Source organism: Pelophylax lessonae, assembly GCF_965119305.1.
Source record: "Pelophylax lessonae genome assembly, chromosome: 5".
NCBI lineage: Eukaryota > Metazoa > Chordata > Amphibia > Anura > Ranidae > Pelophylax > Pelophylax lessonae.
The window spans coordinates 562,260,777-562,285,714 of NC_138772.1; the positions used below are offsets into that span (position 1 = coordinate 562,260,777).

General features: G+C 48.2%; 1 protein-coding gene across 3 annotated transcripts in view; it reads right to left on the bottom strand.

Moving 5' to 3' along the window:
- Nucleotides 1–457: 457 nt before the first annotated feature.
- LOC309556125 (uncharacterized protein) overlaps nt 458–24,938 on the bottom strand; it is a 39,807-nt gene continuing 15,326 nt past the window's right edge. The window contains exons 1-4 of one of the 3 annotated variants that reach the window (XM_082258472.1): nt 13,336–13,619; nt 11,735–11,858; nt 1,884–2,954; nt 458–1,446 (exon numbers count right to left, since the gene is read on the bottom strand). In XM_082258472.1, coding sequence (XP_082114598.1) covers nt 605–1,446; nt 1,884–2,954; nt 11,735–11,858; nt 13,336–13,443 — 2,145 coding nt within the window. In that variant the 5' untranslated portion in view covers nt 13,444–13,619 and the 3' untranslated portion in view covers nt 458–604. Of the gene's footprint in view, nt 1,447–1,883; nt 2,955–11,734; nt 11,859–13,311; nt 13,620–24,938 lie in introns of those variants that run through there. The other 2 variants (XM_082258473.1, XM_082258474.1) reach the window with 2 other exon arrangements.

Sequence of the window (24,938 nt, forward strand, 5' to 3'; positions counted from 1 at the left end):
TCTCGCACTGGCCCTGTCCCAACCTCCCTCTCCCACTGGCCCTGTCCCAATCTCCCTCTCCCACTGGCCCCGTCCCAACCTCCCTCTCCCACCGACCCACTCCCAGCCTCCCACCAGCCACATCCCAACCTTCCTCTCCCACTGGCCCTGTCCCAACCTCCCTCTCCCACTGGCCCTGTCCCAACCTCCCTCTCCCACTGGCCCCGTCCCAACCTTCCTCTCCCACCGACCCACTCCCAGCCTCCCACCAGCCACATCCCAACCTTTCTCTCCCACTGGCCCTGTCCCAACCTCCCTCTCCCACCGACCCACTCCCAGCCTCCCACCAGCCACATCCCAACCTCCCTCTCCCACTGGCCCCGTCCTAACCTCCCTCTCCCACCGACCCACTCCCAGCCTCCCACCAGCCACATCCCAACCTTCCTCTCCCACTGGCCCTGTCCCGGCCTCCTTCTGTACTTTCTATAAAGCTGTCAGTAAAAAGCTCCACATTCATCAAAGTCATGTACTGCTTACAGACAAATGGGTATTGGAGAAATAAATAAATAATGGGGTCTAATTAATCATTGTCTGGTCCTTGTAGGAGTCGAGCTTTCCGCAACACCTAATCATACTGAAAGCCAGCAGTGGAGGTCAGGAGGTTCTGCAGAAAAGCCGTGGAGAGCTGCAGGTGTTGGTGAAGTTTGAGGCAGGCGTCTCCTGTGGAGTCCAGCTTTGTGTCGTCTTCTCTGCTCCTGGCCGGGAGGAACTGTGGAAGTTTGTAGACTTTCTTTGGTGGAGGAGCCACAGGTCGTAGTAGTAGTTTGTCCCGAGCGTGAATCTTCTGGTGCCGATTGAACTGGAAGAGATAAGAGAAAGTTCGTCCACACTCTCCACATGGGAAGAGCTTTGTGGACTGCAATGGCCCATCTGTGGACACAACGTGGTCACTCTGGGAAGAAATGGGATGCATCTCTTGGTTACCCAACAAATTCTGTTTGGAACTGCCGTGTGTTTCACACGTAGGCTGCTTTAATAACTTGTCCTCTCTGTGAATCTTCTCATGGTTCTTCAGATGTTGGTTGTACAGGAAACTTTTTTTGCAAATGGAACACTGAAAGGACTTTTCTACAAGAGGGGCCTCCAGGTCATCTTGCTTCGTCCGTGTGGCTGGTGAAGCTGACCAATCGCCTTTGCCATCAACCTGCTGACAATCTTCCACTTGAAACTGTCTACTCCACTGTGGTGTGTCCACCATGAGAGTCCCCTGGTCCCCTATCCAGGAATGCTGAGGTATAATTGTATTGTGTGGAATCACGAGAGCCACAGGAAACACAGCCTCTGACTGCTGGTGGTGGGCCTCCAGAAGATTGGAACAGCCAGAATGGACATCCCACTGTTGTGTCTTGATAATGTTAGAGCCAACATTGATATTCTCCAGCTGAATGACAGTAAGGTAATCTGATTCTGCAGAAATGAAGAGAAGAACTATTAGTGGATTGGTGGTATGTTTCAATCAGCCACAAGATGGCATAATGACTATTGGAGGAGGCTGCATACCTCACACCAGGCTTAGAAAAAGGCTGAAAACTGGCCAATATGTGGATACCATTATCTATATGAGATGGTGATTGCAGTGCTACTGAATTTCCTGCTGAATATGGAAGCTTACTCATGCTCTTGGAAGTTATTATCCATGTCCCACACCCACCTCACCCCTTCATCTCATGGCATAAAGCAAGCAAGTGGTGTTGGCCCTTGGATAGCCCCACACATATGAAAAGCAGGTGCTGGACATATTTATACATGTGAGGGTCCAATGTCCAGTCATAGACTCCTCTATCTATTCTTTTTCATTACAAAAAAATAAAGTCACAGGGCCCCAAATACTTCAGATAACTTACCTGAGAAAAGTGTACTGGTTGGTGTTTGATCTTCGCCTCTGATGGTAAAGACATCTGTAGGATTACACAAGACCGACACAGGACCACATGTCTCTCCATTACGATTAGTCATGTCTTCTGTTTTTATAAAATTCTCATTATTAACCACATGAGAGCCACTGAGACTCAGGATAATGGCGGTCCCTGGGTTCTGGTTCACTAAGCTATCTCCTGGGCTCTCCAAGGTTGTGGTTGTCTGTGTACCTAGGCTAAACAAGCTCTCCAGGGTTGTGAAAGTCTTAGTGTCCAGGCTTACCAAGCCATCTTCTGGACTCTCCAGGGTTATGAAAGTCTTAGTGTCCAGGCTTACCAAGCCATCTTCTGGGCTCTCCAGGGTTGTGGATTTCTCAGGGTTCAGGCTTACCAAGCCATCAATGGTGCTCACTGGGGTTGTAGATGTCTCATTGTCCAGGCTTACCAAGCCATCTTCTGGGCTCTCCAGGGTTGTGAAAGTCTTAGTGTCCAGGCTTACCAAGCCATCTCCTGGGATTTCCAGGGTTGTGAAAGTCTTAATGTCCAGGCTTACCAAGCCATCTTCTGGGCTCTCCAGGGTTGTGGATTTCTCAGGGTTCAGGCTTACCAAGCCATCTTCTGGGCTCTCCAGGGTTGTGAAAGTCTTAGTGTCCAGGCTTACCAAGCCATCTTCTGGACTCCCCGGGGTTGTGGATGTCTCAGTGTCCAGGCAGAACAAGCCATCTTCTGTGCTCTCTGACATTTTGAATGTCTCAGTCCCCTCACAAATGGCGTTCTTTGCTAAATGCCCAGGAATAACAACTGAGTCTCTGTCATGATAAAATAAGGTCGCCAAATTGGGGGCGGTTTGTGAAGGTTGGGAAGGGAAGGGAATGGCAGGTATTGCTGTACTCTCCTCCTCCTGAATTACAGACATCTCCGTTATCTGGATAATGAAGTTCTCCCCAGAGATCTCCTCAATGACGGCACTCTCCATGGTCGACCGACTCTCTTCAGCACACTTCTGGGCGGCCCAACCATCTCCTATCTCCAGCTCTTCCTTCACCTGATACATGAACCCTGTTAGATACAAAGTAACAATTATTCAATGAACACAACTGACATAACAAACATCTTTAATTGAACCTTTCAGAAGGTGAGATCCCCAACCAGAGCAGTAAACGTCTCTTGAATCCATAGAAGAAAACCACTCAGAAGTGGCATTGCACCCATATACACCAGAGAAACACAGAGTAATGATGATAAAAAGAAAAGAGAAGGCGCCTGGCCCTTTAAATAAAAGATTGTTGAACCTGCTGCCCTTTTAATTGTAATAAAACAATAAATAGGTATATATCATAGGTAAAAAGGCGCTGGTAATCTTAATATATCACGTGTTATAAAAATTAATAGGTGATTTAAAGTGTAATATATGTGATTAAAAATTGCTACAAATATATATATGATCTACTATTGGTGCAATTAGCAAAGAAAAGTGCATACCAGTGCAATTTCAATTCAGAAGTGTTTGTGCTTCTCAAAGTAAATGAATCCACAAAGGTGTGGATCAGTGAACCAATAAATAGATATATAAAGAATTCCATACAAAAATCACATAAGAATATATAAAAATATAAATGTGCTCCAAGTAGTGTTTAAAAGTCCAGGCAATAGCATGCAATCAAAATTGTGCTTGGTGAATTCTTATTAATCCCTTCACAGTGCTCCAGGTGCTGGGATGTGACAACCGTGGCCTCTTACCAGCTAGCAGCAGGTCACAAGGACCCCCAACGCCTGTGATCCCTTTATTGGGTGGATCAGACCTCTCCTCGATTGCTTGGATCTCTGGCTCCTATATTACTCGAGTTGGACCATGTAGTCCCCCCATACACATAAAGATATAGAAGAACAAATAGCCTCCAATAGTGAAATACTGTTTTATTCTCCAAAAAACATACACTATAAGGTGACAATTAGCCTCTTACTATTTGTTGTGCCCTCCTGGCACTGGGCAATTCGGCAGTACAAAATCGTTTTTTTGGGTCTTAGGAAGATATTCTCCGGGGATCTGCAGCACCCTGTATCTCCTTTCCCCCTTTCTTTGTATTGCAGCGGTGGATGTGTATCCCAGCCTCTGTTCCGAATGCCTCTGTGTGTTACTTCCGGGTTAGCATTGACCACAATGCATTTCGCTTAACGAGCGTCCTCAGGCAGTCTTTTGTACTGCCGAATTGCCCAGTGCCAGGAGGGCACAACAAATAGTAAGAGGCTAATTGTCACCTTATAGTGTATGTTTTTTGGAGAATAAAACAGTATTTCACTATTGGAGGCTATTTGTTCTTCTATATCTTTATGTGTATGGGGGAACTACATGGTCCAACTCGAGTAATATAGGAGCCAGAGATCCAAGCAATCAAGGAGAGGTTTGATCCACCCAATAAAGGGATCACAGGCGTTGGGGGTCCTTGTGACCTGCTGCTAGCTGGTAAGAGGCCACGGTTGTCACATCCCAGCACCTGGAGCACTGTGAATGGATTAATAAGAATTCACCAAGCACAATTTTGATTGCATGCTATTGCTTGGACTTTTAAACACTTGGAGCACATTTATATATTTATACTTTTTTATATATTCTTATGTGATTTTTGTATGGAATTCTTTATATATCTATTTATTGGTTCACTGATCCACACCTTTGTGGATTCATTTACTTTGAGAAGCACAAACACTTCTGAATTGAAATTGCACTGGTATGCACTTTTCTTTGCTAATTGCACCAATAGTAGATCATATATATATTTGTAGCAATTTTTAATCACATATATTACACTTTAAATCACCTATTAATTTTTATAACACGTGATATATTAAGATTACCAGCGCCTTTTTACCTATGATATATACAGAGTAATGATGGCACAAAAACACCTTGCGCTCCATCAGGTCGGCCCCTTTAACCATGTGGGGTTTTCTTAGCTGTTAGGGGATTTTTGTGAACTTTTTTAGTATAGATCTACAGTATGTTTGTCTTAAGCATGTATAAAGTCACTTACTGGTGCACTATGCCTGCTAAAAATCTATTCTCAAAGAAAAAAGTTATCTGATAGAGTAGTTGGAGGGTCCATTTTTCAGACTGTTGCAAAATGAAAAGGCAGTGTGGCCTTTATATCACTAGAGGGGTCACCAACAGGAGGAAGGAGGTCCTGATTCCTCTATATAGATCTTTATATCACTAGAGGGGTCACCAACAGGAGGAAGGCGGTCCTGATTCCTCTATATAGATCTTTATATCACTAGAGGGGTACCCAGCAGGAGGAATGTTGTCCACAAGATGCTACTGTGACAAAGACGGTTGTTGTACAGCACTTTATGGTATCTCTTGCTCTCTATTGCTGAATATTAGTTCCACCCCTCTCTGAGAAAATCTCCATTTTAGACTTACCTCATGGAGGAGCAGACAGCATCTGAGGTTCCTGTGGGAAGATTCCTGAACTCCTCTTGGAGGCATCACTGGTATGCTCAGAGCTGTTAGTTATATACTCAATGCATATATTGTTTATGTTTGTATACCGATTATATGCCTTTATCTGTTTATTCACAGTTTCACCTGGCATAACAATCCTATTTGCATATCCATCTGACTTGTAACCTGTTTCATGTGACCACCATTCTTTCACTGGAATAAAGCCTTAAGTTACAAAAGGACTGGTTACTATAGGATTAAGGGTTTAGCTGTATGTTGAGCTGCACACGCCTGGGGCATACGTGTAGTGAGAACAGAACAGTGAAACAGCGACTATCCAGCAAGTGGGATTTAGGACAGCAACTATACAGAGGCCTGCTACTCTGCCAGCGCAGTCATCTGCATATGCAATACAGCAGTCTCTACACAGTCAAGCATTCCTGCAAGCAGCATGTCCCATAGCCAGACATCCTCACTCAAGACAAGGTCCCGAGTTTCCGGCTCCTCTAGATCTTCCTCCTGAAGCAATGCACTCGCCATAGCACGTGCGAAAGCTGAAGCCGCCAAGGCGCGAGCAACCTTTGCAGATTAAACAGGAGAAAGTGAGGCTAAAGACAGAGAAAGTGGAGCAAGAGGCACAGTTAGAGGCAGAGGAAGCCCTCCTAGAAGTAGCCCTAGAGAAACTGACTGTAGAGAAGGAAGTAGCAGCAGCCATAGCTGAAGCAGACGCCTTAGAATTAGCTGTATACCCAAGAAGTGAATGCAGCAGACGCAGCAATATTCTCGATCCAATATTCTGAAACTCCAAATTCTCTACAACAAACTTCAGATTACATCAATCAACATTTTAAAACAAGCAGTGTCAAAGATGACGTCAAAGAGACAAGCCAAAGACACTCCACGGTACCGCCGCAAGTCAGTGACAAGCCTGCAACCGGGAGAAATCCGTGCAAAGTGACGTCTCCTACGACAGACTCCCCATAAGTGAGATACCAGAATCTCCTTCTAATCGCCCTCCAGAACCAATGCCCAAGCCAGAACGGTACATCAGAGGACAGCTTGGTGCCAGCAAAAGGTATGACTACACACAGCCATCTTACCATGACAACACACAACAGGCTAACCAAGCCACCATAGACTTTGCAAGGATCTTTGCACGACGCGAGTTAGTCACCAAAGGACTTGAAAAGTTTAATGACCGCCCTGAAAACTACAGAGCTTGGCGGTCATCCTTTCAAAACACTATCAGAGACTTAGGGCTATCTTGCAGCAAAGAGATAGACCTCCTGATCAAATGGCTTGGGAATGAGTCTGCCGAGCATGCCAGGCGAATCAGGACAATAAATATAAACTACCCAGACACTGGTCTTAGAACAATCTGGGATAGACTCGATGTGTGTTATGGTTCAGCAGAAGCAGTAGAAAATGCATTATTCAAAAGACTTGATAACTTTCCCAGAATACCTAGCAAAGCCTACCATAAACTTAGAGAGTTAAGTGACTTGTTAATGGAACTTCAAGTAGCTAAATCCGAGGGGGACTTACAAGGACTTGCATTCCTTGACACAGCCAGAGGTGTCAACCCCATTGTGCAAAAGTTACCCTATAACTTGCAAGAGCAATGGATTACACACGGATCCCGATATAAAAGACAGCATGATGTTCCATTCCCTCCTTTTTCTGTTTTTGTGGACTTTGTATGCCAGCAAGCTAAAACAAGAAATGATCTAAGTTTTGATTTTACGCTGTTGTGTGCTGCTCCTGTGGGACTTAACCCTCGCAAACCTCCAGTAGCAGTACACAAAACTAACGTGTCTACTCCAGGTTCCTTTCACAGGTCTGCCAACTTCTCTAACTACGAGACAAAGGTCAACGATCCTGGTAAGCAGTGTCCCTTGCATCGGAAGCCGCATCCTCTCCTAAAATGCAGAGCCTTCAGAGAGAAAACCCTGCAGGACCGCAAGGCCTTCCTCAAGGAGAACCACATCTGCTACAGGTGCTGCTCTTCAACATCTCATCTTGCCAAGGACTGTAAGGTCAGTTTAAAATGCACAGAATGTGACAGCTCAGATCACAACACAGGGTTGCATCCTGGGCCAGCTCCATGGACTTTACAACACACCCTCAGCACTAGTGAGCACGGCGGGGAGGAGGAGCACACCACCACAACTACACCAGAGGTCACTTCACAATGTACAGAGATCTGCAAAGGAGCCATAGGTGGTAGGTCCTGCTACAAAATCTGCCTAGTCAGAGTCTACCCAGCAGGCCAAAAAGACAAAGCTATTAAGCTTTACGTAATCCTGGATGACCAAAGTAACAAGTCATTAGCCAGCTCAACTTTCTTTGACATGTTCGGCATTAAAGGCCCCAGCATTCCCTTCTCCTTAAAAACTTGTGCAGGAATAGTGGAGACGGCCGGTAGGAGAGCATCCGGCTACCAAATCGATTCCATCGATGGGCGATCTCGCTTGTCTTTGCCAACTCTTATCGAATGCAATCAGATCCCCGATCATAGATCTGAAATTCCTACATCAGATGTAGCTGCTCATCACCCACACTTGAAACGCATAGCACATCTGATACCAGAACTTGATCCTCAGGCTCAGATTATCCTACTCCTCAGGAGAGATATCTTACAAGCCCACAAATCAAGAGCTCAGATTAATGGTCCCAATAACGCTCCTTATGCTCAGAAGTTAGACCTTGGATGGGTCATCATAGGAGATGTCTGTCTAGGAAGCGTGCACAAACCTAACTCCGTTAGCAGCATGCTCACAAATACCCTAGAGAATGGAGGTCCCTCTCTTTTCCAGCCATGCCACAACCATTTCCTTGTTAAGGAATCAGCCTACGCCACCCACTCATCTTGTCCCTTTACAAACCCCACTAGTGACAACTGTGACAGTGACTAAGACCATTTAGGGTGCACAGTCTTTCAGAGAACTAAAGATGACAATCCTGTGGCAATGTCTATTGAAGACAAACTCTTCTTAGAAATAATGGAGCTAGGACTAGTTAAAGACAGCACAAACAGCTGGGTCGCACCTCTTCCCTTCAGACCACAGAGACAACGCTTACCCAATAACAGAGAACAAGCGTTACAACATTTTGCTTCCCTTAGACGTAATTTGCAAAGAAAGCCAGAGATGAGAGAACATTTCTTTTCTTTCATGGGGAAGATCTTTGAGAACGGTCATGCCGAGGTGGCTCCCACCCCTAAAGACTCTGAAGAGTGTTGGTATCTCCCTATATTCGGAGTGTACCATCCTAAAAAGCCAAGTCAAATTAGAGTAGTGTTTGACTCTAGTGCCAAATACAAGGGTATCTCCTTAAACGATGTCCTCTTGACAGGCCCAGACCTCAACAACAAACTCCTGGGAGTGCTCTTACGCTTCCGCAAAGATTCTATTGCCTTCATAGCTGACATCCAGCAGATGTTACATTGTTTCTTGGTCAGAGAGGAAGACAGGAACTTCCTAAGGTTCCTTTGGTTCCAAGACAACGATCCTTCAAAAGATATCTCAGAGTATCATATGAGGATACACATCTTTGGCAATAGCCCTTCACCTGCAGGCGCTATCTACGGACTCAGACATTCCGCCCAAGAAGGTGAACTTGAGTTTGGCTCAGATGCAAGACAATTCGTTGAGAACTACTTTTATGTGGATGACTGTTTAAAATCCTTACCTTCCAGTGAGTCTGCAATCTGTCTTCTTAAAAGAGCACAGGAAATGCTCGCTTGTTCTAATCTTAGGCTTCGCAAGATTGCTTCCAACAGCAAAGAGGTAATGGAAGCTTTCCCCGCTCAAGACCATTCCAGTGATCTAAAGGACTTAGATCTTTACCTGTACTGCGCAGTCTAGGTCTACTTTGGGACTTGAAATCCGATTCCTTTACCTTCCAAGTAAATGGAGAAGAAAGACCCTTCACTCGCAGAGGTGTCTTGTCTACTATCAATAGCCTGTACGATCCATTAGGATTTGCGGCACCTGTTACAATTCAAGGCAAAGCCTTACTTAGAGACTTGATTCGTGAAACATCCGACTGGGATGCCCCACTACCCCTTGATAAGAGGAACTCTTGGGTAGAGTGGAGGGACTCTCTATCAGTCTTATCTGATCTCCATGTTTCACGCCCATATGCTCCTGTACCTTCTACAGAGATACAGAGTCAAAACCTTTGCATATTCTGTGATGCTTCTGTCAAGGCAATAGCTGCCGTGGCCTACTTAAGAACTGTTGACACTACAGCACGGTGCAACGTAGGATTCATCATGGGCAAAGCAAAGCTAGCTCCACACCCTGAGCACACTATACCTAGGCTAGAACTTTGTGCTGCAGTACTAGCTGTTGAAATTGCAGAACAAATAACCTCAGAGATGGACATTGACCTTAAAGATGTTCAGCTCTACACAGACAGCAAGGTAGTTCTAGGCTACATCTACAATGAGATCAGATGTTTCTATGTTTATGTCAACAACAGAGTGTTGAGGATTAGGAGATCCACCAGTCCAACATAATGGCACTATGTACCTACTGACTATAATCCTGCAGACCATGCTACAAGAGCTGTTGCTGCATGTAACCTTAAAGACACAACATGGTTCACTGGACCTGCATTCTTGTACAATGCAGAACAGACTTTTCCTAAAAGTGACACGATTGAACTAATAGATCCAGACTCAGATACTGACATCCGTCCTGAGATCTCAACATTTCATACTACAACTTCAGACTGCCAGCTTAAATCTGACAGATTTACCAGATTCTCAAAATGGAAGTCACTTGTTCGAGCTATTTCTTGTCTTATTCACATAGCTCGCTCCTTTAAAGGTGACTCAAACAGCCGTGACTGCAAGGGATGGCACCATTGTCAAAGGATCAGTTCAGTATTAGAGCTACAGCAGTCTCAGGATCTTATCATCCGCACTGTACAGCATGAAGCCTATGTTAAGGAGATTGACTGTATCTTGAACGGAAAACCTATCCCTAGAGACAGTGCCCTGAGAAAACTTGACCCATTCCTTGATCAAAATGGACTACTTAGGGTAGGTGGTCGTCTAAGACAAGCCAACCTAGATTCAGATGAGAGAAACCCTCTAATAGTTCCTGGTCACCACCACATCGCTCACTTGATTGTATCACATCATCACTCTCATGTAAAGTGGAAATCAAGATCCAGAGAATCAAGGAGACAAAGTTGTTCCTCAGACCAGTTTCTGAACTGATCTTGTTGTTATCATCTGAGGAATAAATAGTGGTATCTGATGATACCAGACGGGGAGTGTCATGCCTTCAGCTTGGAAGTAATTAATGTTAGTGGAACTTGCAATACCAATGTTGTCCACAAGATGCCACTGTGACAAAGATGGTTGTTGTACAGCACTTTATGGTATCTCTTGCTCTCTATTGCTGAATATTAGTTCCACCCCTCTCTGAGAAAATCTCCATTTTAGACTTACCTCATGGAGGAGCAGACAGCATCTGAGGTTCCTGTGGGAAGATTCCTGAACTCCTCTTGGAGGCATCAATGGTATGCTCAGAGCTGTTAGTTATATACTCAATGCATATATTGTTTATGTTTGTATACTGATTATATGCCTTTATCTGTTTATTCACAGTTTCACCTGACATAACAATCCTATTTGCATATCCATCTGACTTGTAACCTGTTTCATGTGACCACTATTCTTATTCTTTCACTGGAATAAAGCCTTAAGTTACAAAAGGACTGGTTACTATAGGATTAAAGGTTTAGCTGTATGTTGAGCTGCACACGCCTGGGGCATACGTGTAGTGAGAACAGAACAAGGGGTCACCAGCAGGAGGAGGGGGGTCCCCATTCCTCTATATAGATCTTTATATCACTAGAGGGGTCACCAGAGAGGGGAAGAAGGTCCTGATTCCTCTATATAGATCTTTATATCACTAGAGGGGTCACCAGCAGGAGGAAGGAGGTCCTGATTCCTCTATATAGATCTTTATATCACTAGAGGGGTCCCCAGGAGGAGGAAGGAGGTCCTGATTCCTCTATATAGATCTTTATATCACTAGAAGGGTCACCAGCAGGAGGAAGGGGGTTTTGCTTTCAAGCAATTCCTGGATAAATATCCCTCATAGTTGCTCTTTTAAAGGAAAGCTGCAATGAGACAAATATTGAGGCTGCCGTTGCTATTTCTGGTTACCCAGCTGTCATGGTGATCCCCTGGCTTCATTCAGTATTTTCTTTGTTAACCCGTGTGAAGAATACAGATAAGGAGCTCTGACTATACTGGGTTTATACTTCTGCTGGGTGGGTGATATGAAAAATTAGATTCAGAGGTCAGCACTTCATAAGACGACCAGCAATGGCCACCCCAGTATCTCTCTAACTGGATGATCAGTTCTAATCTTACCGAGCGATTGGAAGAGCTCTGCTGTGTCTCTCATCACCGTCCTGTAGAGTTTCTTCTGCCAGGTATCCAGGCCCATCCACTCCTCCTCCGAGAATGTCAAAGTGTCCCGAAATGTGTGCAGAACCTGCCATAGATAGAGAGGCAGTGAGTCAGGAAGTGGTTTGTGATGTCATACTATCCATGGTGGGATGGGAAATGTGTGATGTCATACCATCCATGGTAAGTTGGGAAGTGGTTTGTGATGTCATATCACCCATAGTGGGATGGGAAATGATGAGTGATGTCATTACATGCATGGTGAGATGGGAAATGGTGTGTGATGTCATACCATCCATGGTGAGATGGGAATTGGTGTGTGATGTCATTACATCCATGGTGGGACGGGAAGTGCTGTGTGTGATGTCATTACATGCATGGTGAGATGGGAAGTAGTGTGTGATGTCCTACCATTCAAGGTGAGACAGGAATTGGTGTGTGATGTCATACCATCCACGATGAGGTGGGAAGTTATGTGTGATGTCATACCATCCATGGTGAGACGGGAAATGGTGTGTGATGTCATACCATTCATGGAGAGATGGGAAATGATGTGTGATGTCATACCATTCATGGTGAGACGGGAAATGGTGTGAGATGCCATACCATCCATGGTGAGATTGGAAGTGATATGTGAGGTCATACCATCATTGGTGAGATGAGACGTGGTGTGTGTTGTCATACCACCCATGATGAGATGGAAAGTGGTGTGTGATGTCATACCATTCATGGTGAGATGGGAAATGGTGTGTGATGCCATGCTACCCATAGTGAGATGGGAAATGGTGTGTGATGCCATGCTACCCATAGTGAGATGGGATGTTGTGTTGTCATACCCTCCATTGTGAGATGATAAATGGTGTGTGATGTCATACCATCCATGGTGAGGTGGGAAGTGGTGTGTGATGTCATACCATCCATGGTGAGATGGGAAATGGTGGGCAATGTCATACCCTCCATTGTGAGATGATAAATGGTGTGTGATGTCATACCATCCATGGTGAGATGGGAAGTAGTGTGTGATGTCATACCATCCATGGTGTGATGGGAAGTAGTGTGTGATGTCATATAATCCATGATGTGATGGGAAGTGGTGTGTGATGTCATACCATCCATGGTGAGATGGGAAGTTGTGTGTGATGTCATACCATCCATGGTGAGATTGGAAGTGATATGTGAGGTCATACCATCATTGGTGAGATGAGACGTGGTGTGTGTTGTCATACCACCCATGATGAGATGGGAAGTGGTGTGTGATGTCATACCATCCATGATGAGATGGGAAGTGGTGTGTGATGTCATACCATCCATGATGAGATGGGAAGTTGTGTGTGATGTCATACCACCCATGGTGAGATGGGAAGTAGTGTGTGATGTTATACCACCCATGGTGAGATGGGAAGTTGTATGTGATGTCAAACCGTCCATGATGGGATGGGGAGAGGTGTGTGATGTCATGGTGAGATGGATGGTATGACATCACACATGGTAAACCTTCACACAATGACTAAGTATCAACATTAAGGGGGACCTGTACTCACACTGCGGAGGCAGCCACTACGTACCGGCATGCAGAGCTCCCCATCACTTTCCACCAGAAACTTTTCGCTCATGATTGTCGACCATGAGACAAGCCCGGCCCTTTTGTGATGGTTGCTGGGATACAGGTCCATCTCTCAGTTGCCAAGAAACCAGCCAGGATCTTACATCTCAGTTGCTAGGAGACACAAGGTCTCCCAACCTTTATGCCTGTATATTTGCCATCTTGTGGTTGCCAGGATACCACACTGACTACGGTGCATCCAGAGCGCAGAATGCACACAGGGACTACAAAGCTAAAACTAACAACACCATGTATATATATATATATATAAATGTATGGTATATATTCTGGATTGTATAGGGCGGGCCCTGTCACCTATCATATAGTAATAGTAGTATGTGGTTTTTGAATACTTTTTAGATAGTATTTTATGGTGTTGCAACATGCACAAGTTGCGCTACCCTGCAGAGCAATAATGTCAGCAAGCTCCGAAACTGTAGATGTCCTGCACTGATCAATGGCTGATACCCTACAACTTAGCTCATTGTACGCAGCATGTACTTCAGGAGCCAGGCATTCCGGGTCCAAATGCATGAACAAAATTTCTCCCCATCTTAAAGTATCAGTCTTCATAAAGATGGCGTGTCCTCCAAGTAAGGTGGTATTGTGTTCCTTAGTGGAGGTTAAATTATGTCCCATGGAGGAGATGGTATTGTGTCTCTTGGAGGAGGTGGTATTGTGTCCCCTGGAGAAGCTAGTATTGTGTTCCCAGGAGGAGATGATTTTGTGTCCCCTGGAGATGGTATTGTGTCCCCTGGAGGAGGTAGTCCAGGTGGTACGTTGTCCCCTGGAGGAGGTGGTATTGTGTTCCCTGGAGGAGGTGGTATTGTGTCCCCTGGAGGAGGTGGTATTGTGTTCCCTGGAGGAGATGGTATTGTGTCCCCTGGAGGAGGTGGTATTCTGTCCCATGGAGGAGGTGGTATTGCATCCCCTGGAGGAGGTGATATTATGTTCCCTGGAAGAGATGGTATTGTGTCCCCTGGAGAAGGTGATAGTGTGTCCCCTAGAGGAGAGGGTATTGTGTCCCCCTTGAGGAGATAGTATTGTGTCCCCTGGAGGAGGTGATTTTGTGTCCCCTGGAGGAAGTGATATTGTGTCCTCTGGAGGAGGTGTTATAGTGTCCCCTGGAGGAGGTGGTATTGTGTCCCCTGGAGAAGATGGTATTGTGTCCCCTAGAGGAGAGGGTATTGTGTCCCCCTTGAGAAGATAGTATTGTGTCCCCTGGAGGAAGTGATATTGTGTCCCCTGGAGGAGGTGGTGGTGTGTCCCCTGGGTGTCCTCTGGAGGAGGTGGTGTTGTGACCCCTGGAGGAGGAGGTATTGTGTCCCCTGAAAGAGATGGTATTGTGTCCCCTGGAGAAGGTGATAGTGTGTCCCCTAGAGGAGAGGGTATTGTGTCCCCCTTGAGGAGATAGTATTGTGTCCCCTGGAGGAGGTGATTTTGTGCCCCCTGGAGGAAGTGATATTGTGTCCTCTGGAGGAGGTGTAATTGTGTCCCCTGGAGGAGATGGTATTGTGTCCTCTGGAGAAGGTGGTATTGTGTCCCCTGGAGGAGATGGTATTGTGTCCCCTGGAGGAGGAGGTATTGTGTCCCCTGGAGGAGATGGTGTTTTGTCCTCTGGAGGAGATGGTATTGTGTCCTCTGGAGAAGGTGGTAATGTGTCCCCCTGAAGTAGATAGTATTGTGTCCCCTGAGGAGGTGATATTGTGTCCTCTTGAGAGGAGGTGTTATTGTGTCCCCTGGAGGAGGTGTTATTGTGTCCTCTGGAGGAGGTGGTATTGTGTCCCCTGGAGGAGATGGCATTGTTTTCCTGAAGGATATGGTGTGTCCCTCGAAGGAGTTGGTGTTGTGTCCCCTGGAGGAGATGGTATTGTGTTTCCTGGAAGGGGTGGTCTTAGGTCCTCCTGAGATGGTATTGTGTTCCCTGGAGGAGGTGACATATTGTCCCCTGAAAGAGATAGTGTTGTGTCCCCCCCGGAAGAGACAGTATTGTGTCCCCTGGAGGAAGTGATATAGTGTCTCCTGGAGAAGATGGTATTGTTCTCCACCCCCCCCAGAGGAGGTGGTATTGTGTCCTTCAGGGGTGGTGGTATTGTGTCTCATGGAGGAGGTAGTATTGTGTTCCCCAGAGGAGGTGGTATTGTGTCCCCCCAAGAGCAGGTGGTATTGTGTCCCCTGGGGGAGGTGGTATTGTGTGTGTGTCCCCAGAGGAGGTGGTATTGTGTCCTCCAGGGAAGGTGATATTGTGTCTCCCGGAGAAGGTGGTGTTGTGTCCCCTGGAGGAAATGGTATTGTGTCCCCTGGAGGAAATGGTATGGTGTCCCCTGGAGGAGGTGATATTGTGTCCCCTGGAGGAGATGGTGTAGTGTCCTCTGGAGGAGATGGTATTATGTCCCCTGGAGGAGGTGGTATTGTGTCCCCCGGAGGAGATGGTATAGTTTCCCCTGGATGAGATGGTATTGTGTCCCCCGGAGGAGATGGTATTGTGTCATCTGGAGGCGATGGTATTGTGTACTCTGGAGGAGATGGTATTGTGTCCCCTGGAGGAGGTGATATTGTGTCCCCTGGAGGAGGAGGAGGTAGTTATGTGTCCCCTGGAGGAGATGGTCTTTTGTTTCCCCTGGAGGAGATGGTATTGTGTTTCAGCTGGAGGAGATGGTATAGAGTCCCCTGGAGGAGGTGATATTGTGTTCCCTGGAGTAGATGGCATGGTGTCCCCTCGAGCAGATGGTATAGTGTCCCCTGGAGGAGATAGCATCGGGCCCCCTTGAACAGATGGTATTGTGTCCCCTTCAGGAGTTGATATTGTGTCCCCTGGAAGAGATGGTATTGTGTCCCCCAGAGGAGATGGTATTGTGTTCCCTGTAGGAAATGGTTTTGTGTCCCCTAAAGGAGGTGATATTGTGTCCCCCGGAGGCGATGGTATTGTGTCCTCTAGAGGAGATGGTATTGTGTCCTCTGAAGGAGATAGTACTGTGTCCCCCAGAAATTGTATTGTGTCCCCTGGAGGAGGTGGTATTGTGTCTCCTGGAGGAGGTGAGTTTGTGTCCCCTGGAGAAGATGGTATTGTGTCCCCTGGAGTAGGTGGTATTGTGTCCCCTAAAGGAGGTGATATTGTGTCCACCGGAGGCGATGGTATTGTGTACTCTGGAGGAGATAGTACTGTGTCCTCTGGAGGAGGTGATATTGTGTCCTCTGGAGGAGATGGTATTGTGTACTCTGGAGGAGGTGGTATAGAGTCCCCTGGAGGAAGATGGTATTGTGTCCCCTGGAGAAGATGGTATTGTGTCCCCTGGAGAAGATGGTATTGTGTCCTCTGGAGGAGGTGGTATTGTGTACTCTGGAGGAGGTGGTATAGAGTCCCCTGGATGAGATGGTATTGTGTCCCCTGGAGGAGATGGTATTGTGTCCTCTGGAGGAGATGGTATTGTGTCCTCTGGAGGAGATGGTATTGTGTCCTCTGGAGGAGATGGTATTGTGTCCTCTGGAGGGGATGGTATTGTGTACTCTGGAGGAAGTGGTATAGAGTCCCCTGGAGGAGGTGGTATTGTGTCCCCTGGAGGAGGTGGTATAGAGTCCCCTGGAGGAGGTGTGTAGCTGAATGGACACTGAGAGTGTGGTTTGTGTTGAAAGAGGGACCATAATATTACCGAACAGTGTCCCTGAGGAAATATATAAAGATATATTGCAGATGGCTAGAAAATGGTGTTTCATAGACCCATGCCAGTGGGGTGGGGTTTGTTATTGTGAATACCTGCTTTCCATTGTCCTATTGTTCCTATCTGCCTTGTAAGCTTATTATGGGATGTGTGTTTGTGTGGGGGATGGCTCGAAGAGGGAGGGGTTTTGGCAGAGTGTAGATCTCTTGTGTTTTCAATAAACAAGGCATTCTAGTTTTGACTCCCAGCCTATGTGTCATCTAGTTCTTGGGAGGGAAGGATGGTATAACGCTACCTGGATTGTTGCAGGCTGTACCTGCCTATTTGGATTATTACCTGTTTTCCTGTCTATCAGCGGAGACCCTGTAGATTAAACTACTTCTCCGCTACAATGCCCTTGGAGGGGAGATTTGTACTGAGAGAAAGGGGTTTGGTTGTCCTCATGGTTCCCACGCCCTGCGATTGGCAGGGAGGTGCAGCAGGGGGGGCAGGAAGGTCTCCGCAAACTCCGCCGGCCTGGAGCCCTCCGCCCGCTCCGGCAGCCCCAGGATGCAGATGTTGTTGCGGCGGAGCCAGTTTTCGGTGTTGATCGCCCGTTCCTGGAGGGCCTTGACCTGGAGCTGTAGGGCATGGAGATCTCTGGAGTCAGCTCAAGAGGAGTCTTCCAGCTGCGAGATGCGCTCCTCGGCCTCCGACACCCGAGAGCGGAACTTGTCGAGGTCATGACGGATAAGGCTGATGTCGGTCGCCAGATAATCCATCTTCACGGTAAGCGTGTCCTTACATGCCTTGATGGCCTCCAGGATGTCCGCTGGAGAAGGATCCGAGGAACTGCCAGGGCTCGGGTCAGTTTGGGTGCTGGCAAACATTCTGGTAAGTGGAGGGCTCGTGTCCAAGATGGCCGCTGTGGGACCCGAGGGCCGAGAGGAACTCCCGGATAATTTGTAGGATCGTAGCTTCCCCGGTGACAGCGAAGGAGCCAGCGACGTGCCGCCCGTCCTCCTGGACCCCAGGGTGAGTTTTAAGGGGGTGTTGAGGGGGGAGATGGATGCTGATGGAGAAGACAGGATAAGATCAGGATCGGAGTTAGAGCCCAGTGCGTCCGCTCAGCTTCACATCTCAGCCACACCCCTGCGGTGTGCTGTGTTTACATTGTCAGACTGCCGTTCTGTCTCCACGGGGAGCGATCACGGTTGCCTGGCGGACATCGCGCCCACCGGACCCGCTAAATGACTCCCCCTGTGGCCAATCAGTCGCAGGGCACCTGCAGAGCGGCACTCTTCACTCCAATGGGTCTTTTTCGCCAAGGGTATAATTTCTGCCATTGCTGTGAAGCACAGCATCGTAGTCGTGGCATGTGTATACCCCTAGCCACTGCCTCCATTGCTAAAGGGGGTAGCAGTTTGGCGGGCAGTAAAAACACAGCTCAACCTTGGTTTTTTACCCCCCCCCCCAATTCAAGTGTAAATGAGCCCTAAGGACTTATTTGTACTCTGGCCGCATGAATGAGTAAATTGTTCACACAGCTGCAGCTGCCTGTTACTCTAAGGAGACGCGGCGGTTGCATGAACACAGCCACAGGTCCCAATTTGACGGGTGTGTAATTGTAGGGGAGTGGTCCTTGATGCACACTTTTTTGGGGGCCGTACACCTTCACTGACACACCTGTCACCTATAGGGTAACATATGCTGCCTGCACATAGCTCCAGGTGCCACCAGCTACATTAAACCACGGATTCACTCTGTACAGGCCACAGAACCCCAATACCTCATTCACACACACAGCTTCAAGCCACAGAACCCCAATACCTCATTCACACACACAGCTTCAGGCCACAGAACCCCAATACCTCATTCACACACACAGCTTTAAGCCACAGAACCCCAATACCTCACTCACACACACAGCTTCAATCCACAGAACCCCAATACCTCATTCACACACACAGCTTCAGGCCACAGAACCCCAATACCTCACTCACACACACAGCTTCAATCCACAGAACCCCAATACCTCATTCACACACACAGCTTCAGGCCACAGAACCCCAATACCTCATTCACACACACAGCTTCCAGCCACAGAAACCCAATACCTCATTCACACACACACAGCTTCAAGCCACAGAACGCCAATACCTCATTCACACACACAGCTTCCAGCCACAGAAACCCAATACCTCATTCACACACACAGCTTCAAGCCACAGAACCCCAATACCTCATTCACACACAGAGCTTCAAGCCACAGAACCCCAATACCTCATTCACACACACAGCTTCAAGCCACAGAACCCCAATACCTCATTCACACACAGAGCTTCAAGCCACAGAAAGCAAATACCTCATTCACACACACAGCTTCAGGCCACAGAACCCCAATACCTCATTCACACACAGAGCTTCAAGCCACAGAACCCCAATACCTCATTCACACACACAGCTTTAAACCACAGAACCCCAATACCTCATTCACACTCAGAGCTTCAGGCCACAGAACCCCAATACCTCATTCACACACAGAGCTTCAAGCCACAGAACCCCAATACCTCATTCACACACACAGCTTCAAGCCCCAGAAAGCCAATACCTCATTCACACACACAAAGCTTCAAGCCACAGAACCCCAATACCTCATTCACACACACAGCTTCAAGCCCCAGAACCCCAATACCTCATTCACACACACAGCTTCAAGCCACAGAAAGCCAATACCTCATTCACACACACAAAGCTTCAAGCCACAGAACCCCAATACCTCATTCACACACACAGCTTCAAGCCACAAAACCCCAATACCTCATTCACACACACAGCTTCAGGCCACAGAACCCCAATACCTCATTCACACACACAGCTTCAGGCCACAGAACCCCAATACCTCATTCACACACACAGCTTCAAGCCACAGAAACCCAATACCTCATTCACACACAGAGCTTCAAGCCACAGAACCCCAATACCTCATTCACACACACAGCTTCAAGCCACAGAACCCCAATACCTCATTCACACACAGAGCTTCAAGCCACAGAAAGCCAATACCTCATTCACACACACAGCTTCAGGCCACAGAACCCCAATACCTCATTCACACACAGAGCTTCAAGCCACAGAACCCCAATACCTCATTCACACACACAGCTTTAAACCACAGAACCCCAATACCTCATTCACACTCAGAGCTTCAGGCCACAGAACCCCAATACCTCATTCACACACACAGCTTCAAGCCACAGAACCCCAATACCTCATTCACACACACAGGTTCATTTATTTCTCAATACATTTTTCGTAGGATTTATCGTGTGTTCGTGTTCACTAATAATGATTCTAGTGTATTTGTAATCGAAGTATCATTCAATATTTTTTTTGGGGGGGGGCCTGTGAGGTAGAGTTTACGGTGCCCCGTAATTTCTAACAGCAGCTCTGCCCACCAGACAGGTCAGGGATAAAGTTGTGGAGAAGTGTAAAGCAGGGTTAGGTTATAAAAAAATCTCCCAAGCTTTGACCATCTCACGGAGCGCTGATCAATCCATCATGGGAAAATGGAAAGAGTATGGCACAACTGCAACCCTACCAAGACATGGCCGTCCACCTAAACTGACCGGCCGGGCGCCTACCAAGACATGGCCGTCCACCTAAACTGACCGGCCGGGCCCCTACCAAGACATGGCCGTCCACCTAAACTGACCGGCCGGCCCCTACCAAGACATGTCCGTCCACCTAAACTGATCGGCCGGCCCCTACCAAGACATGGCTGTCCACCTAAACTGACTGGCCGGGCCCCTACCAAGACATGGCCGTCCACCTAAACTGACCGGCCGGGCCCCTACCAAGACATGGCCGTCCACCTAAACTGATCGGCCGGCCCCTACCAAGACATGGCTGTCCACCTAAACTGACTGGCCGGGCCCCTACCAAGACAGGGCCGTCTACCTAAACTGACCGGCCGGGCCCCTACCAAGACATGGCCGTCCACCAAAACTGACCGGCCGGGCCCCTACCAAGACATGGCCGTCCACCTAAACTGACCGGCCAGGCCCCTACCAAGACATGGCCGTCCACCTAAACTAACCGGCCGGGCCCCTACCAAGACATGGCCGTCCACCTAAACTGACCGGCCGAGCCTCTACCAAGACATGGCCGTCCACCTAAACTGACCCAGGAGAGCATTCATCAGAGAAGCAGCCAAGAGGCCCATGGGAACTCTGGAGGAGCTGCAGAGATCCACAGCTCAGGTGGGAGAATCTGTCCACAGGACAACTATTAGTCGTGCGCTCCACAAATCTGCCCTTTATGGAAGAGTGAGAAGAAGAAAGCCATTGGTGGAAGAACGCCATAAGAAGTCCTGTTTGCAGTTTGGGAGAAACCATGTGGGGGACACAGAAAACATGTGGGGGGAGGAGCCCTGCTCAGATGAGACCAAAATTCAACCAAAACGCTATGTGTGGGGGAAAACTAACACTGCACATCACCCTGAACACACCATCCCCACTGTGAAACATGGTGGTGGCAGAATCATGTTGTAGGGATGCTGTAAGAGAAGTTCAGCTGGACCCAAAAAGGCATTGGCGCGCTGGCACATTAGCGTGTGCACAAGAAGAAAGGTACATATGCCCAAACGTGTGCATGCGCATGCACTAGCTCTAAACAGCCTATTTAGGCTGAGCAATGACAGGATCACATTGCTGAGTGGTCTTTCAGCTTGTTCCTGTTCACCTGTGCCCTGACCTGCTTCCTGCCTGCTGGTGTTTGACTCGGCTTGACCTTGACTCTCCTCTGGATTCCTGTCGGCCTACCTGTGACCCTGGCCAGTGTTTGGATCCTGCTCCTGTCTCATGCCCTTGCACCTCGCTGGCCGACTGTGTACCAACTCTTGCTTGTATCCTGACACCGCTCTTGTCTCACGTTCCTGTACCCGCACTGCTCGGCTGCTGACGACCCCTTGGCTTGTGTTTTCCGGCTATGCTCCTGCCTTCTCATCCAGCAACACAGAGTCCCAGTTCCAGGTGCCTGTCAGGTGATCCACGGCCATCGGCAGTCAAGCCTCAGCTGTTGCCACCTGCTATACCGGCCCTCGTGCCACTCTGTGACGCACACCACCTGTCATCCCTACCAGGGGTGTTGGACAGGAGGTGCAAGAGAAGCCCCCTCTACAGCTCGATCTCCACCAGGTACGTGATAGATGCTTTTCTTCACAGGGACAGGGAAGCTGGTCAGAGTTGATGGGAAGATGGATGGAGCCAAATACAGGACAATCTTAGAAGAAAAGACTTGAGATTGGGGCGGAGGTTCACCTTCCAGCAGGACAACGACCCGAAAACATCCAGCCAGAGCTACAATGGAATGGTTTACATCAGGGGTCTTCAAACTTAAGTAAAGGGTTAGTTTACTGTCCTTCATGCTTTAGAGGGGCCGGACTGTGGCCAGGGGGAGTAGAAAATGCCCCATCATTGGTTGTAATAAGAGGAATAGTGCCCCATTGTTGATATCAATTAGAAGAATATTGCCCCAATGATGGTGTCAGTGGGGGGAATAGTACCCCAAGGGCCAGATAAAGGCAAGCAAAAGGCCACATCCACCCCCGAGCCACTGTTTGGAGACCACTGGTTTACATCAAAGCATATTCATGTGTTAGAATGGCCCAGTCACAGTCCAGACCTAAATCACATTGAGAATCTGTGGCAAGGCTTGAAAATTGCTGTTCACAGACGCTCTCCATCCAATCTGACAGAGATGAGATATTCTGCAGAGAAGAATGGGCAGAAATGTCCTCTCTAGATGTACAAAGCTGGTAGAGACATCCCCAAAAAGACTCCCAGCTGTAATTGCAGGGAAAGGCGCTTCTACAAAGTATTGACACCGGGGGGTGAATACAAATGCAGCCACACTTTTCACAGATCTATTTGTATCATTTATCATTTTCCTTCCACTTCACAATTATGGCCACTTTGTGTCGGTCTATCACATAAAATCCCAAGAAAATGAGGGAAATTTCAAGGGGTGTGAATACTTTTACAAGGTGCTGTATGCCTGGAGGGAACCCAACCCCTCCTTAAAGGCGCAGGGACACATTGGAACCCAGCAAGAGCACAATGTCTTTGACATGAACTGTTAGGGCTTATTGGGTTTTGTTGCAGGCTGGCTGGGAACATGAATGTGCTAAACCCTTCCATGTGCACCTCACTGTAAACGTTTAGCTTGGGGGGTCCCCACTTGGATGCTTTCAGCTGCTGTTGTGCTCTTGCTGGGCGTCCAATGTGTTCCGGCGCCCTTAAAGAGGAGTGTGCTCCCTCCTGGCATACCTACCCTCAGATTATCCACTGCAATATGTGTTCCAACCTAGAGACTCTCATATATAGAGATAGGAGTGCAGTACACAGAGGAGCCTTGGCGGGGCGCTGTGGCTTTCACATAGATTTGCAAACAATTGGCAACTAAGCCCTTCGTCTTTAGACAGACAATTTGGTGGTTTTTTTTTTTTAGGCCGGCAGTTTGTAATAATAATTTTTAGCTGTCTGTAAATGTCCAGGAACGGGCGCAGAGTGCCCGTAAAAATGATGGCTGGAGTCGCCTTTGAAAATTACTGTGCATGCAAAGCTGGCAGAATGGTACCTGGGGCTCGGGCATGGGGCAGGCACACAGTGGCGTCATGGCACTTGGGCTCAGGCGTGGGGAGGGCGCACAGTGACATTGTGGAGCTTGGCACAGGCGTGGGGCAGTCGCACAGTGTTGTCATGGCACATGGGGCAGGCACACAGTGATATCATGGCGCTTGGGGTTGGGCATGGGGCAGGCGCACAGTGACGTCATGGCACTTGGGCGTGGGGCAGGCGCACAGTAATGTCATGGCGCTTAGATTCGGGCATGGGGCAAGCGCACAATGATGTCATGGCACTTGGGCTCGGACATGGGGCAGGCGCACAGTGACATCATGGAATTTGGGCTCGGGAGTGGGGCAGTCGCACAGTTACGTCATGGAGCTTGGGGTCGGGCGTGGGGCAGGCGCACAGTGACGTCATGTTGCTTGGGGTCGGGCGTGGGGCAGGCGCACAGTGACGTCATGCCACTTGGGCGTGGGGCAAGCGCACAGTGACGTCATGGCACCTGGGCTCGGACGTGGGGCAGGTACACAGTGACATCATGGCGCTTGGGCTTGGGGCAGGTGCACAGTGACGTCATGGTGCTTGGGCTCGGACGTGGGGCAGGCGCACAGTGACGTCACGTCACTTGGGGTCGGGCGTGGGGCAGGCTCAAAATGACTTCATGGTGCTTGGGCTCGGACGTGGGGCAGGCGCACAGTGATGTCATGGCGCTTGGGTTCGGGCATGGGGCAGGCATACAGTGACGTCATGGTGCTTGGCGCCAGTTCTAAAAATTGTAAGAGTCTGAGAATGCAAGGAGGGGGGCCGGGCAGAGAAGAGGATCAAAGCAAGGCTGACTGAGCCTGCCCTCAGTGTCCTCCCTTCCCCCCCCCCATGCAATTACACTCAGTGTGACAGCTCCAGCCAGGCCACACAGAGTCTGTGGGGGGGGGTCACTGAAGTAAGGGGCAGTGAATAGACCTAGGTAAGGGGGGGACACTGATAAAAAGGTTTGCCCTTATAGCAGTAACCCCCCTCCTTACCTTTGTGTATTCACTCTGCGGAAGGTAATCTGTGGTCGCCAGAGTTCCCTCCCCACATCAGAGTTCACCAGAGTTTCCAGTCTCCCCCCTTAAATCTATGTCCTCAGAGTTACCCTTTACATCAGAGCCTGCAGGATTCCCCTCACAGCGAAAGTGTTACAGAACAATGTAAAGGGAAAGTCTGAGGACTCTGATGTAAGGGGGAACTCTGAGGACTCTGATGTAAGGGGGAACTCTGAGGACTCTGATGTAAGGGGCAAATCTGAGGACCCTGAT